We start from the raw sequence: 16,453 nt of genomic DNA on the forward strand, positions 1-16,453 counted from the left end.
GTTGTGTGTGTTGAGAGGATGGGCAAATAGGAAGGATATAACCCACCCACTTTGCCAAAGCACAGCCCCCGCACCACTAGAGGTAATCCTCAACCACCAACTTACAATCCTGAGACAAGCCGAGTATAGCCACAAAGGTCTCCACCACAGCACAAACCAAGGGGGGCGCCAACCCAGACAGGAAGATCACGTCAGTAACTCAACCCACTCAAGTGACCACCCCTCCTAGGGACGGCATGAAAGAGCACCAGCAAGCCAGTGACTCAGCCCCTGTAACAGGGTTAGAGGCAGAGAATCCCAGTGGAGAGAGGGGAACGGCCTGGCGAAGACAGCAAGGGCGGTTCGTTGCTCCAGAGCCTTTCCGTTATATACTGATCCTCTGCTACTGCACCGCAAGCGGTACCAGACCGCCAAGTCTAGGACCAAAAGGCTCCTCAACAGCTTCTATCCCCAAGCCATAAGACTGCTGAACAATTAATAAAATAGCCACCAGACTATTTACATTTCCCCCCCCCCCCCCCCCCCCCTTTGTACACTGCCACTACCCGTTGTTTATTATCTATGCATAGTCACTTCACCCCCACCTACATGTACAAATTACCTCAACTAACCTTACCCCGCACACTGACTCAGTACCGGTATCCCCTGTATATAGCCTCGTTATTGTGTTACTTTTTAGGCAATTTTTTTTTTTTAACTCTTCTTGAACTGCACTGTTGGTTAAGGGCTTGTAAAGTAAGCTTTTCACGGTAAGGTCTACACTTGTATTCGGCGCATGTGACAAATAAAGTTTGATTTGATTTTGATGGTGCACGACAATGGCACGACAATGGGTCTCAGGATCTCGTCACGTATCTATCTCTGAATTCAAATTGCCATCGATAAAATGCAATTGTGTTCGTTGTCCGTAGTTTTTGTCTGCCCATAGCATAACCCCTCCGCCACCATGGGGCACTCTGTTCACAACGTTGACATCAGCAAACCGCTCACCCACACGACGCCATACATGCTGTCTGCCATCTGCCCAGTACAGTTGAAACTAGGATTCATCCGTGAAGAGCACACTTTTCAGCGTGCCAGTGGCATCAAATGTGAGCATTTGCCCACAAGTTGGTTACAACACCGAACTCAGTCAGGTCAAGACCCTGGTGAGAACGACAAGCACGCAGATGAGCTTCCCCGAGATGGTTTCTGACAGTTTGGGCAGAAATCCTTCTGTTGTGCAAACCCACAGTTTCATCAACTATCTGGGTGGCTGGTCTCAGATGATCCCGCAGGTGAAGAAGCCAGGTTGGAGGTCCTGGGCTGGTGTGGTTACATGCAGTCTGCGGTTGTGAGGCCAGTTGGACGTACTGCCAAATTCTCTAAAACGACATTGGAGGCAGCTTATGGTAGAGAAATTAACATTAAATTCTCTGGCAACAGCTCTGGTAACATTGCTGCAGTCAGCATGCCAATTGCATGCTCCTTCAACTTGAGACATCTGTGGCATTGTGTTGTGTGACAAAAACTACACATTTTAGAGTGCCCTTTTATTGTCCCAGCACAAGGTGCAACTGTGTCATGATCATGCTGTTTAATCAGCTTTAATATGCCATACCTGTCAGGTGGCTGGATTATCTTGGCAAATAAGAAAGCTCACTAACAGAGAATGTTAACAAATTTGTGCACACAATGAGAGAAATAAGCTTTTTGTGCATATGGAACATTTCTGGGATCTTTTATTTCAGCTCATGAAACATGGACCAACACTTTAAATGTTGCGTTTCTTCTTATGTTCATATAGTTAAGATATACTCCACTATAGTAGTATACAGTGCCAGTTTATTATAGATCTGGCTGCAGAACTAATTTGTAGTCATCTGCCTGCTTTCAGCAACATCACAGGCAGATAGAAGTATCAGCTATAAAAGTAGTGGGGGGGGGGGTCCAGTGGTACCACCTCATATCAAAACATCATCCATATTCAGAGCACATTTATTTTGATGAATAAACACTACACAGTATGAACTATGAATACAAATGCAGTATCATGTCTGATGTCTCCTACCGCTAGTTTGCTTAACCTCTTTCCCCTCCACTTTCTTGGAACATGTTAATGCATAGTGTCTGTGCTCTGGCCAGTATGTGCTGTTAGCACAAGGACTGGACCAGCTGACCAGGCCCCAGCCACTGTCTGGGATGTATTGCCTTGTAGTTTTACTGGTCATGCTACTGACCTTTACCATGTTGTGGGGAAAGCATTCCTCAGATGGGATATCCTATCTGAGGAATGCTTTCCCCACAACATGGTAAAGGTCAGCTGCATGACCAGTAAAACTACAAGGCAATACATCCCAGACAGTGGCTGGGGCCTGGTCAGCAGGTCCAGTCCTTGTGCTGTTAGCACATACTGGCCAGAGCACAGACACTATGCATTAATATGTGCCAAGACAGTGGGAGGGGAAAGAGATTAGGCAAACAAGCAGAGGAAGCAGGGTATAAGACATCAGGCATGATACCTTCATTTGTATTCATAGTTCATAGCAGTGTTAATTCATATTCTTCATAATAAAATGTGCTCTGAATATGGATGATGTTTACATATGAGGTGGTACCATAACATGCACCGGAACATGTTTTTCTCCTCTTTTACAGCGGATAATTCTATCTGCCCGTATTGTCTGTCTGTAGTGCAATTGACAAAGCTGGAACAGAGTTTCTATTGCAAATAGCTGTGGGTGGAAACAAAGTCCTTAGAACCTACTGTACTGATAAAGTTGAACTGTAAGTTTAACTGCATGTCTATGTCTGATTTAATCTGTCTTCTCCTGTCATAAAACGAGGAAAAATGTACTGCACACTGTGGCTGTTGTGAACACACAATAATTGCCTGAATTAATACTCAAGGATCAAAGCACACTGTACCCCCATCCCCTACTTCTCCATTCATTCTGCTGACCCACTGGAATACAGTGGGCCTCGCAGACTTGATACATGTTGAAACTAGAGGTCGACCGATTACGATTTTTCAACGCCAATACCGATTATTGGAGGACCAAAAAAAACAATAACGATTAAATCGGCCGATTTTTTATATTTATTTGTAATAATGACAATTACAACAATACTGAATGAACACTTATTTTAACTTAATATAATACATCAATAAAATCAATTTAGCCTCAAATAAATAATGAAATATGTTCAATTTGGTTTAAATAATGCAAAAACAAAGTGTTGGAGAAGAAAGTAAAAGTGCAATATGTGCCATGTAAGAAAGCTAACTTTTAAGTTCCTTGCTCAGAACATATGAAATCTGGTGGTTCCTTTTAACATGAGTCTTCAATATTCCCAGGTAAGAAGTTTTTGGTTGTATTTATTGTAGGAATTATAGGACTATTTCTCTCTATACGATTTGTATTTCGTATACCTTTGACTATTGGATGTTCTTATAGGCACTTTAGTATTGCCAGTGTAACAGTTTAGCTTCCATCCCTCTCCTCGCCGCTACCTGGGCTCGAACCAGGAACAGATCGACAACAGCCACCCTCGAAGCAGCGTTACCCATGCAGAGCAAGGGGAACAACTACTCCAAGTCTCAGACCGAGTGACGTTTGTAACGCTATTAGCGCTCACCCCGCTAACTAGCTAGCCATTTCACATCGGTTACACCAGCCTAATCTCAGGAGTTGATAGGCTTGAAGTCATAAACAGTGCAATGCTTGAAGCATTGCGAAGAGCTGCTGGCAAAACGCACAAAGGTGCTGTTTGAATGAATGCTTACGAGCCTGCTGGTGCCTACCATCGCTCAGTCAGACTGCTCTATCAAATCATAGACTTAATTATAACACAGAGAAATACAAGCCGTAGGTCATTAATATGGTCGAATCCGGAAACTACCATTTCGAAAACAAAACGTTTATTCTTTCAGTGAAATACGGAACCATTCCGTAATGTATCTAACGGATGGCATCCCTAAGTCTAAATATTCCTGTTACATTGCACAACCTTCAATGTTATGTCATAATTACGTAAAATTCTGGCAAATTAGTTCGCAATGAGCCAGGCGGCCCAAACTGTTGCATATACCCTGACTCTGCGTGCAATGAACGCAAGAGAAGTGACACAATTTCACCTGGTTAATATTGCCTGCTAACCTGGATTTCTTTTAGCTAAATATGCAGGTTTAAAAATATTTACTTCTGTGTATTGATTTTAAGAAAGGCATTGATGTTTATGGTTACGTACACGTTGGAGCAACGACAGTCCTTTTTTGGAAATGCGTACCGCATCGATTATATGGAACGCAGGACACGCTAGATAAACTAGTAATATCATCAACCATGTGTAGTTATAACTAGATTAATTGATTCATTGTTTTTTTATAAGATAAGTTTAATGCTAGCTAGCAACTTACCTTGGCTTCTTTCTGCATTCGCGTAACAGGCAGGCTCCTCGTGAGGCAGGTGGTTAGAGCGTTGGACTAGTTAACCGTAAGGTTGCAAGAATGAATCCCTGAGCTGACAAGGTAAAAATCTGTCGTTCTGCCCCTGAACAAGGCAGTTAACCCACCGTTCCTAGGCCGTCATTGAAAATGAGAATGTATTCTTAACTGACTTGCCTAGTTAAATAAAGGTGTAAAGAAAATAATAATAATAATATAAAAAATATCTAATAAATAAATCTGCAAAATCGGTGCCCAAAAATACAATTTTCCGATTGTTATGAAAACTTGAAATCGGACCTAAATTAAAAATCGGCCATTCCGATTAATCGGCCGACCTCTAGTTGAAACAGCTAATAAGTATGCATCTAAATCTTCCAAAAGTTGACAACTTTGCAATACACTTACTACCAAAAAGGATACAAGATATAGGTGGTAAAGTAGGCTACTAACACTTGGGTGTAGTAGGTGTCTTTATATTTGGAAAGTACAGTGCCCAAGGCTTTAGCATCATCCATATCTTTGGGGATTTTAATAGTAGCCATCTCATCACTGAAATGAAGAAACGTGGATATCAATTCACCATCATACAATGTTGTTGATAAATAAAAGTGTGTGAATCTGTGTGAAAGGGCTTTGACACTTACAGAAACAGAGAAATTAAAACGTGACCGTCTATATTGGAGTGTGTCATACTAGGCTGTAGACAATTTAAATCAAATGATTCTCATCATTAATAACAGTCTCCTATATAGATGTAATAGGCAGATTTCCGAACAGCCTTTACATGGTGGTACTTTCTTTGTTCATTTTTCGACATCCCAGGTGTCTTCTAAACTCTGATGGCTAGTTGCAGAGGAATGTTTGAATTTAGAAAATGCTCCATTATAAAATCAAATCCATTTTTGCTCCATGAAATAATCCAACAATGTATACCCCACCAAATATATATATATATATATATTGTGGGCAAAGAAAAGGGTCGAGTGACAAATGGCAGATATATGAGAGCAGAACTAATAAACAGGCTCTGCCCTATCACTAAAATGGCCACCCCGATCAGAACTACAGATCACAAAATGGCCGACTGCAATTCCCAGAAGCAATGGGAACCCTCAGAAGGTGGGGCCGACCCACAGATAAAGGGTCAAGACGAACCAGGAAGAGAGAGAGAAAGAGCTGGAAGGATCTGTGAACCATAGAAAAAAAGAGACAATATATATATCGGCTGGATTTACCGTGTATGAGCTGGACTGAATGGACTTACCTGTTGGCATTTGGACCTGGACCTACCGAGAACCCGATTCGTGTACCGAACCCTGCTATCCTTGACCTTCACTGCGGCCTGGCTGGACCAGGACGGAGAAACAAACACACAGGTACTGTCCTGTTCAAGAGAACTCTCATTCTTGGGTGATTTTGGTAACAGTTTCCCACTTAATTTGTGACAAACGCTCCTAATCTTGAAGAGATTTGCCACACGTGGTGGAGAATGCGGGCAGGGCTTCTGGCACCATACCTGGCAGGGGATGCTCTAAAAGCTTATTTCGACCTGGAGTTGAAAGATGCACAGGATTACGATGCACTAAAGGGAGAGATTCTGACTAGACTGGGAGTGACTGATACCGTGAGGGCACACCGCTTCCACCAGTGGTCCTACCGACCTGGACAACCCCCCCCCCCCCCGAKCKCAGTTGTTTGACTTGACTCACCTGGCACGGAAATGGTTGTGATCGGAGACCCGTTCATCCGCCGAGATCGTCGAGACCATTGTACTCAACCAGTTTCAGCTAGGTCTACCCCAAGGAGTTCGACGCTGGGTTGGCCAGAATGAGGTACTTTCTGCCGACCATCTCGTGGGCCTGGTTGAACGGTATTGTATGGCAGGAACAGCTGAGCAGGCACAGGAGGAAAGATCCCCATTCCCCAGGCCTGGGCGAACCAGCGGACAGAGTAAGACTGTCCCAACATTTGGATGGGGGAGAGAGCAGCATAGGGCCGTGAGGAAAGAATCACAATGGGGCAGAGACACTACGGAAAAAGCCGGAAACCAGGACTGGGGGTTGAGGGGGTCTCCCCCCGAAACCCTATTATCTGTTACAATTGTAATTGACCGGGACATATTGCAGCCTACTGCGCTATTAAAGAAGAGCCAATGCAATGTAACCTCGGTGAAAAAGAAGATGATATGGTATGCATGTCCTGTGGTAACCACTGTACTTTAAAGATCCAGAGACAAACATATGTGCAGGGTGAAGGTTGAAGTGAAAGAGGTTGAAGCACTGCTGGATTCCGGCAGTATGCTAACCCTGGTCGTTGCAAACCTAGTGCCGACTCAAACTCATAAAGTCAGGATATCAGTGTTACGTGCATTCATGGGGATACCCGTCTGTACCCCACAGCCTTAGTGAGCATACAAACCGAGGACCGTCTGCTGGATTATGAGGTAGGCGTGGTCCCAAAGATGCCATATGATGTAATACTGGGTAGAAACTTCCCTAACTTTGCGTTAAGTTAGGCCAAAAGAACAGCATATTTGAAAAGTCAACAACCCTGACCAAGCAGGAAGTAGCATTCAACCAAAGCCAAGAAAAGGGGTCTCCCAGGGGCCAACCTCACAGGTGCTAGTAGGGGAGGATGAGGAAGAGTGGCAGACCTCGTTGATAAACGAGCAGCCCAGTACTAGTGGGGCTGGGGTCGATCTGAATCCAGACGACGACTATCTAGAACCAGCAGACCTGGCAGGGTCCCTGACTAATTTCGGGACGGTCCAAAACCAGGATCCAAACCTGCAGCAAGACAGAACAGATGTGCAAGTCGTAGATGGTACTCCCATAAATGATGGGATGATGCCTAATAGTTTTCCCCACTTCATCATGAAAAAGGGTTTAGTGTACAGTCTCAAAAATAGGGGTTGATGTGGTGGAACAGTTGTTGGTCCCCACCCGGTACCGGAGGACAGTACTGGATATAGCTCATGGCCACATTCTGGGTGGACACCTTGGTATCGATAAAACCCAAGACCGGATTGTAAGGCGGTTTTACTGGCCAGGAATTCAGGCTGAAGTGGCTCGGCATTGTGGAGAGCGCCAGTTAACGGGATTGCAGCCATAAGAAGTTAACGGGATGATATGACAACAGCCAGTGAAAGTGCAGGGTGCCAAAATCAAACAGAAATCTCATCATTAAAATTCCTCAAACATACATGTATCTCATACCATTTTAAAGGTAATCTTGTTGTTAATCCCACCAAAGTGTCCGATTTCAAATAGGCTTTTCAGCGAAAGCACCACAAACGATTATGTTAGGTCACCACCAACTCACAGAAAAAGGAGTCACAAAAAGCACAGAGATAAAATTAATCACTAACCTTTGATGATCTTCATCAGATGACACTCATAGGACTTCATGTTACACAATACATATGTCTTGTTCGATTAAGTTCATATTTATATCCAAAAACCTCCGTTTACATTGGTGCCGTGTTCAGAAATGCCTCCAAAATATCCGGAGAAATTGCAGAGAGCCCCGTCAAATAACAGAAATAGTCATCATAAACTTTGATGAAAGATACATGTTTTACATAGAATTAAAGATACACTTGTTCTTAATGCAACCGCTGTGTCAGATTTCAAAAAGCTTTACGGCAAAACACAATAATCTGAAAACAGCGTTCAGCCACAAAGGCAAGCCATATAGTTACCCGCCAAATTGTGCAGTCAACAAAACTCATAAAAAGCATTATAAATCTTCACTTACCTTTGCTGATCTTTGTCAGAATGCACTCCCAGGACTCCCACAAGAAATGTTTGTTTTGTTCGGTAATGTCCATCATTTGTCCAAATAGCTATTTTTGTAGCGTGTTTGGTAAACAATTCAGGAAGCGCATTCACTAAAAGCTGACGAAATGTCCAAAAGTCCCGTAACAGTCCGTAGAAACATGTCAAACGATGTATTGAATCAATCTTTAGAATGTTTAACATAAATCTTGAATAACGTTCCAACCGGAGAATTACATTGACTTCAGATGAGCGATGGAACAGAGCTTCCTCTCATGTGAACGCGCATGGTCATAGCATGGTCAGGTCATGGCAGACCTGACTAATTCCCCTCTCATTCGGCCCCCCTTCACAGTAGAGGCATCAGACAAGATTCTACAGACTGTTGACCTCTAGTGGAAGCCGTAGGAAGTGCAAACTCATCCATATCTCGCTGTGATTTCAATAGGATCTTGGTTGAAAATCGACCAGCCTCAGAATTTCCACTTCCTGTTTGGATTTTTTCTCAGGTTTTTGCCTGCCATATGAGTTCTGTTATACTCACAGACATAATTCAAAGAGTTTTAGAAACTTCAGAGTGTTTAATATAATATGCATATATTAGCAACTATGACTGAGGAGCAGGCCGTTTACTCTGGGCACCTCTGTGCACCTTTCATCCAAGCTACTCAATACTGCCCCTGCAGCCATAAGAAGTTAACAGCTCCCCAACCAGCTTTTAGAAGCCCGTTAGTGCCACTCCCCATAATTGAAACACCATTTGAGAGGATAACAATGGATATAGTGGGCCCACTACCCAAATCCGCCAGAGGGCACCAATACATTCTGGTCATTCTAGATTATGCCACTCGCTACCCAGAAGCCATTCCCCTTCGGACGATGGCTTCCAAAAATATCGCCAAGGAATTAGTGCTCCTGTTCACCAGGGTAGGGGTTCCAAAGGAGATCCTTACTGACCAGGGGACCCCCTTTCTGTCTCGCCTTACGGCGGACCTTTGTAAATTGTGGCAGGTGAAACAGTTGAGGACATTGGTTTACCATCCTCAGACGGATGAGCTGGTTGAGAGATTCAACCGTACCCTGAAGTCAATGCTCAGGAAGGTAATCGATAAGGATGGGAAAAACTGGGATTGCATTTTGCCGTATCTGATGTTTGTCATTAGAGAGGTACCTCAAGCCTCGCTGGGGTTTTCCTCCTTTGAGCTGGTATATGGGAGGCACCCCCAGGGAATCTTAGACATCGCCCGGGGAACCTGGGAGCACCAATCCATCCCGTATACTAGTGTCATAGAGCACGTCACGGAAATGCAAGACAGGATAGCCACAGTCATGCCCATCGTCAGAGAGCACATGAGACAAGCACAAGAGCACACTTATAACCGGCAGGCTACCATGAGGGAATTTCAACCGGGAGATAAGGTGTTAGTGCTGATCCCCACGGTAGAGTGCAAACTACTAGCCACATGGAAAGGACCATATGAAGTACTGGAGAGAATAGAAGTTAATTATCGGATCCGACAGCCAGGTCGACGGCCCCAGGAAGAGATCTATCAAACCTGTTAAAAGCATGGAGAGAGAGAAACACTAATGGTCACGTATCCCACACACACACTCAGGAGACAGCCAAAGTAAATATTTCACCTACTCTGTCCCCAGCACAAGTACAGGAAGTAAAGACACAGAAAAATAGAAATGTGTTTGAGGTACCCGGCCGAACTGAGGTTACGGCTCATGATATCGTTTCCCTACCAGGGAGAAAAGTGAGCATGAGGCCATAGGGTACCTGAGGCTCGACAGGCCGCGATTAGAGCAGAGACGGAGAAAATGTTGGCAGCTGGAGTGATCGAAGAGTCACATAGTGAGTGGTCTAGCCCAATTGTTATGGTCTCCAAGCCCGATGGGTCTTTGCGGTTCTGTAACAACTTACGGAAGGTAAATAATCTCCAAGTTTGATGCCTACCCCATGCGAACTACTGGAGAAAATTGGTGACGCTTGGCACATTACGACCCTGGACCTAACCAAAGGGTACTGGCAAATTCCTCTGACGCCCAGAGCCAAAGAAAAGACACCCTTTGCAACCCCTGACGGTTTGTTTCAATACACCGTCATGCCATTCGGCTAACACAGGACCCCAGCCACCTTTCAGCGGCTAATGGACAAGGTCCTAAAACCGCACCAAGCGTACGCCGCAGCTTATTTAGATGTGGGGATCTAAAGCCCAGATTGGGAATCCCACGTACCCTGGATACAGGCAGTGTTAGACACCCTTAGAAAGGCAGGGCTCACGGCGAACCCTGCCAACTGTTACATGGGGTTAGAGGAAACAGAGTATCTGGGATACACCGTGGGAAGAGGGTTAATCAAACCCCAAGGTAAGAAGGTGGGAGGCAATTAGAGAATGGCCGAAACCAGTAAATAAGAACCAGGTTCGAGCCTTCCTAGGGCTGACCGGTTACTACCGGAAGTTCATCCCAAGTTATGGCACAGTGGCCGCCCCACTCACCGACATGACTAGAGCCAGAGGGCCAAACATGGTCAAATGGGATGAAAGTGCCACCAAAGCATTTAGGACATTACAGGAGGCTCTCTGCTGTAATCCAGTGCTGGTGGTACCAGACTTTGAGAGAGAGTTCGTGGTTCAGACGGATGCCTCAGAGGTCGGCTTGGGAGCAGTACTATCCCAAGAGGTAGAAGGGGTGGAACACCCCATCCTGTTTTTAAGCAGGAAGCTGAAACCACGGGAGACCAACTACTCAGTCGTTGAGAAAGAGGCGCTGGCAGTAAAGTGGGCTCTAGATAGCCTGAAATACTACCTGCTGGGGCACCACTTCACCCTCATCAGTGACCATGCCCCACTCACCTGGAAGCATAGAGCTAAAGAGAAGAACGCTCGGGTGATGCGGTGGTTTTTGAGTCCCCAACCGTCACTTTGACTTAAAACGCAGGGAAGGAAATGGGAAATGTGGATGGGTTATCCCGCATGCACGCATATTTTGCTGCGGTAGCCCGACCTAGGGGGACGGATCTAGGGGGGCAAAGAAGGGGGTCGAGTGATAAATGGCAGATATGTCAGAGCAGAACTAATAAACAGGCTCTGCCCTATCACTAAAATGGCCACCCCGYTCAGAACTACAGATCACAAAATCCCAATTTTACAAATCCCAAAACACAATTCCCAGAAGCAAGGGGAACCCTCCGAAGGTTGGGCTGACCCACAGATAAAGGGTCAAGACAAACCAGGAAGAGAGAGAGAAAGGATCTGTGAACCATAGAGAAAGAGATGATATATTGTCTGGATTTACCGTGTATGAGCTGGACTGTTTGGACTTACCTGTTGGCGTTTGGACCTGGACCTACCGAGAACCCAATTCCTGTACCGAACCCTGCTATCCTTGACCAGGACGGAGAAACAAACACACCGGTACTGTCCTGTTCGAAAGAACTCTCAATCTGGGGTGATTTTGGTGACAGTTTCCCACTCAATTTGTGACAAACGCTCCTAATCTTGAAGAGATTTGCCACAATATATTAAACACTTTAAAAACATTTAGTATGATTTTATATATCCACACACACAGTTGAAGTCATAAGTTTACATACACTGTCTTAGGTCAGTTAGGATCACCACTATTTTAAGAATGTGAAATGTCAGAATAATAGAGAATTATTTATTTCAGCTTTTATTTCTTTCATCACATTCCCAGTGGGTCAGAAGTTTACATGCACTCAATTAGTATTTGGTAGCATTGCCTTTAAATTGTTTAACTTGGGTCAAACATTTTGGGTAGCCTTCCACAAGCTTCCCACAATAAGTTGGGTGAATTTTGGCCCATTCCTCCTGACAGAGCTGGTGTAACTGAGTCAGGTTTGTAGGCCTCTCTCACACGCTTTTTCAGTTCTGCCCACAAACTTTCTATGGGATTGAGGTCAGGGCTTTGTGATGGCCACTCCAATACCTTGACTTTGTTGACCTTAAGCCATTTTGCCACAACGAAGTATGCTTGGGGTCATTGTCCATTTGGAAGACCCATTTGCAACCAAGCTTTAACTTCCTGACTGATATCTTGATGTTGCTTCAATAAATCCACAATTTTCCTCCTCGTGATGCCATCTATTTTGTGAAGTGCACCAGTCCCTCCTGCAGCAACTACAGACCAGTATCCCTTCTTTCTTTTCTCTCAAACTCTTGAACGTGCCGTCCTTGGCCAGCTCTCCTGCTATCTCTCTCAGAATGACCTTCTTGATCCAAATCAGTCAGGTTTCAAGACTAGTCATTCAACTGAGACTGCTTTCTGTCTCTGTTGTCACGGAGGCCGCTCCGCACTGCTAAAGCTAAACTCTCTCTCCTCTGCTCTCACCTTCTAGACCTATCGGCTGCCTTTGATACTGTGAACCATCATGATCCTCCTCCCACCCTCTCCGAGCTGGGCATCTCCGGCGCGGCCCACGCTTGGATTGCGTCCTCACCTGACAGGTTGCTCCTACCAGGTGGCGTGGCGGAATCTGTCTCCGCACCACGTGCTCTCACCACTGGTGTCCCCAGGGCTCTGTTCTAGTCCCTCTCCTATTCGCTATACACCAAGTCACTTGGCTCTGTCATATCCTCACATGGTCTCTCCTATCATGCTATGCAGACGACAACACATTAATCTTCTCCTTTCCCCCCTCTGATAACCAGGTGGTGAATCGCACTCTGCATGTCTGGCAGACATATCATGTGGATGACGGATCACCACCTCAAGCTGAACCTCGCAAGACGGAGCTGCTCTTCCTCTCCCGGGAAGGACTGCCCGTTCCATGATCTCGCCATCACGGTTGACAACTCCATTGTGTCCTCCTCCCAGATGCTAAGAACCTTGGCGTGATCCTGGACAACACCCTGTCGTTCTCAACTAACATCAAGGCGGTGACCCGTTCCTGTAGGTTCATGCTCTACAACATGCGCAGAGTACGACCCTGCCTCACGCAGGAAGCGCGCAGGTCCTAATCCAGGCACTTGTCATCTCCCGTCTGGATTACTGCAATTCGCTGTTTGGCTGGGCTCCCTGCCTGTGCCATTAAAACCCTACAAACTCATCCAAGAACGCCGCAGCGCCGTCTGGTGGTCCAACTTTCCCAAGGTCTCTCACGATCCACACCGCTCCCTCCGCTTCTCCACTGGCTTCCAGTTTGAAGCTTGCATCCGTTACAAGAACATGGTGCTTGCCTACGGAGCTGTGAGGGGAACGGCACCATCCGTACCTTCACGGCTCTGATCAGGCCCTACACCCAACAAGGAGCACTGCGTTCATTCCACCTCTGGCCTGCTCGCTCCCTACCTCTGAGGAAGTACAGTTACCAGCTCACCCAGTCAAAACTGTTCGCTGCTCTTGGCACACCCCAATGTGGAACAAACTCCCTCACGACGCCAGGTCAGCGGAGTCAATCACCACCTTCCGGAGACACCTGAAACCCCCCTCTTTAAGAATACCTAGGATAGGATAAAGTAATCCTTCTAACCCCCCCCCCCCCCTTAAAAGAGTTAGATGCACTATTGTAAAGTGGTTGTTCCCACTGGATATCAATAGGTAATGCACCAATTTTGTAAATCGCTCTGGATAAGAGGCGTCTGCTAAATGACTTAAATGTAAATGTATGTAATGCAGCAAAAGCACCACCACAAACATGATGCTGTCACACCCCGTGCTTCATGGTTGGGATGGGTGTTCTTCGGCTTGCAAGCACCCCCCTTTTTCCTCCAAACATAACGATCGTCATTATGGCAAACAGTTCTTATTTTTGTTTCATCAGACCAGGGGACATTTCTCCAAAAAGTACCATCTTTGTCCCATGTGCAGTTGCAACCGTAGTCTGCGTTTTTTATGGGCGTTTTGGAGCAGTGGCTCTTTCCTTGCTGAGCGGCCTTTCAGGTTGTCGATTATAGGACTCGTTTTACTGTGGATATAGATACTTTTGACCCGTTTCCTCCAGCATCTTCACAAGTCCTTTACTGTTTTTCTGGGATTGATTTGCACTTTTCACACCAAAGTACGTTCATCTCTAGGAGACAGAATGTCTCTCCTCCTGAGCGGTTTGAGGGCTGCATGGTCCCATGGGTGTTTATACTTGCGTACTATTGTTTGTACAGATGAACGTGGTACCTTCAGGCATTTGGAAATTGCTCCCAAGGATGAACCAGACTTGTGGAGTCTACAATTTATTTTTCTGAGGTCTTGGCTGATTTCTTTAATTTCCCATGATTGTCAAGCAAAGAGGCACGGAGTTTGAAGGTAGGCCTTGAAATACATCCACAGGTACACCTCCAATTGACTCAAATGATGTCAATTAGCCTATCAGAAGCTTCTAAAGCCATGTCATCATTTTCTGGAATTTTCCAAGCTCTTTAAAAGGCACAGTTAACTTAGTGTATGTAAACTTCTGACCCACTGGAATTGTGATACGGTGACATAATCTGTAAAAAAAATTGTTGGAAAAATGACTTGTGTCATGCACAAAGTAGATGTCCTAACCAACTTGCCAAAACTATAGTTTGCTAACAAGAAATTTGTGGAGTGGTTGAAAAACTAGTTTTAATGACTCCAACCCAAGTGTATGTAAACTTCTGACTTCAACTGTGTGTGTACATATAAAAAATGTAAATATAAAATCAATAATGTAAAGGTTGGTTGAAAATATGCCTATACTGGAGCTTGTTATCAACATTATCACAGCTAATGATGAGAACCGTTTGAATGAAATTCTTTAACTTGGCTGGTGAATGCCATTTGGTATGCTGTTTCACAAAAGTTACAAATGTTGTACAAAAGTAACTCTTTGTACATGGGTCGGAATGCTGGCAAGATAAATGCAAAGAACAATTACTTGTTGAGCTCTGGGAAATTCCTGTACACTAGGTACATGACAGAAGCAGCGCAGGTGAAGACAGACAGCAGGATGAGGAGAGACATGCGAGCTGAGCCCCCTCCAGTGTATCGAGTCTCTGTGGAGAGATGAGTAGCTAAGTTATATAGCATACACAGTCAGCAAATTGAAAATATCTTGATAAGCCTCTATTCTTCTGTAACAACAGCAGTAAGCCTCATGTAATGTCTTGCTTCACTTTGCATCACTTGTTGTTCTAGTTCCTGGTTGATTTCCCCAGAGTACATGAAGCATGCCATGTAGTCAAACCATTCAAGATATATAATCCTTGAAACTGACTACATGTACTCTAACTTTGAAGAGGAACATATCTGCCTATGTTTTCACATGACTCCAAGCTTATCTGTTTATTTTAAAAGGTTAAACAAAATGTATAAATAAAGTGTGTATTGTGTAACATCCTGTTATGATAAGTGTTGCTCCATCTATATCATAACATTACATGGTTAGCCTAATATTTTCCTGACTTCATCCAAGTGGTTCTGTCATTGACATTGATTAACATTAGTAACTTAACGTCAAGCTGGGTATGGTCCCTGACAGTGGCTGACCGTGGCTGGATAGCAACCTACTAAGTTACTAACCTGATCATGTTAATTTCAACCAAAGATACTGGTAACTAACCCATTTTGTCTGTGCTTCAATTCCGTCATACCACCAGCCTTGAAAGCAAGCTACTTCTGAATTTTGATAATCAGCTGTGAGTTAGCTAACGCTGACTGACAACAGCATATCCGCATTTCACAATCATCTGGCTGGTTATTAAGCCGGCTAGCAACATTATTTAACAAGACGTTTACCATATCATAGAAACAGTAATGTATCTTAACGTTAGCTAATCAATTAGAAGAACACAAGTAAATTAACTAGCTATACTAGCCAGTTAGCCGGGATAGCAACGTCGTTAGATTGTTAACGTTACCTATACATACCTTTGAGGGTTTGTGCCTCGTTAAATTTTGTCTTCGGTTCTTCGTGTAACGTTACTAACGAAACACTATCGGCCTCTCGTCTTTCTCTTCGTTTCTTGGCCATGTCCGCTTATTAAATTAAGATATCGATCTAGCTACACCAACCTCGGGTATAATACACCGGGCTACTGTCAAAGTTGAAAGTAAGAGACGAGAGACCGCTTTGCCAACCGGCGACTAGCAAATTGACACATTCCCACAACCTTTCACCTTTTCTGAGTTTGTTTTTCTACTTTTTCCCCACAGTGCCCCTATGGGGCACTTCCTTGTATTTCCAAAACAATGCTACAGCAGCAGTGTTTATTGTTTATATAGTATATTATTGTCGTTTTTACAGTAGCAGTAATATTAGTAG

At 44.6% G+C, this 16,453-nt stretch overlaps 1 protein-coding gene across 2 annotated transcripts in view; it reads right to left on the reverse strand.

Moving 5' to 3' along the window:
* LOC111975084 (transmembrane protein 41B) overlaps positions 1–16,309 on the reverse strand; it is a 23,463-nt gene extending 7,154 nt beyond the window's left edge. Inside the window, exons 1-3 of one of the 2 annotated variants that reach the window (XM_024003250.2) lie at positions 16,060–16,309; positions 15,068–15,185; positions 4,850–4,978 (exon numbers count right to left, since the gene is read on the reverse strand). In XM_024003250.2, the coding sequence (XP_023859018.1) occupies positions 4,850–4,978; positions 15,068–15,185; positions 16,060–16,162 (350 nt within the window). In that variant the 5' untranslated portion in view covers positions 16,163–16,309. The remainder of the gene's footprint in view (positions 1–4,849; positions 4,979–15,067; positions 15,186–16,059) is intronic. The other variant, XM_024003252.2, reaches the window with a different exon arrangement.
* Positions 16,310–16,453: the final 144 nt, after the last annotated feature.

Source organism: Salvelinus sp. IW2-2015, linkage group LG15 (genome assembly GCF_002910315.2).
Source record: "Salvelinus sp. IW2-2015 linkage group LG15, ASM291031v2, whole genome shotgun sequence".
Lineage (NCBI taxonomy): Eukaryota > Metazoa > Chordata > Actinopteri > Salmoniformes > Salmonidae > Salvelinus > Salvelinus sp. IW2-2015.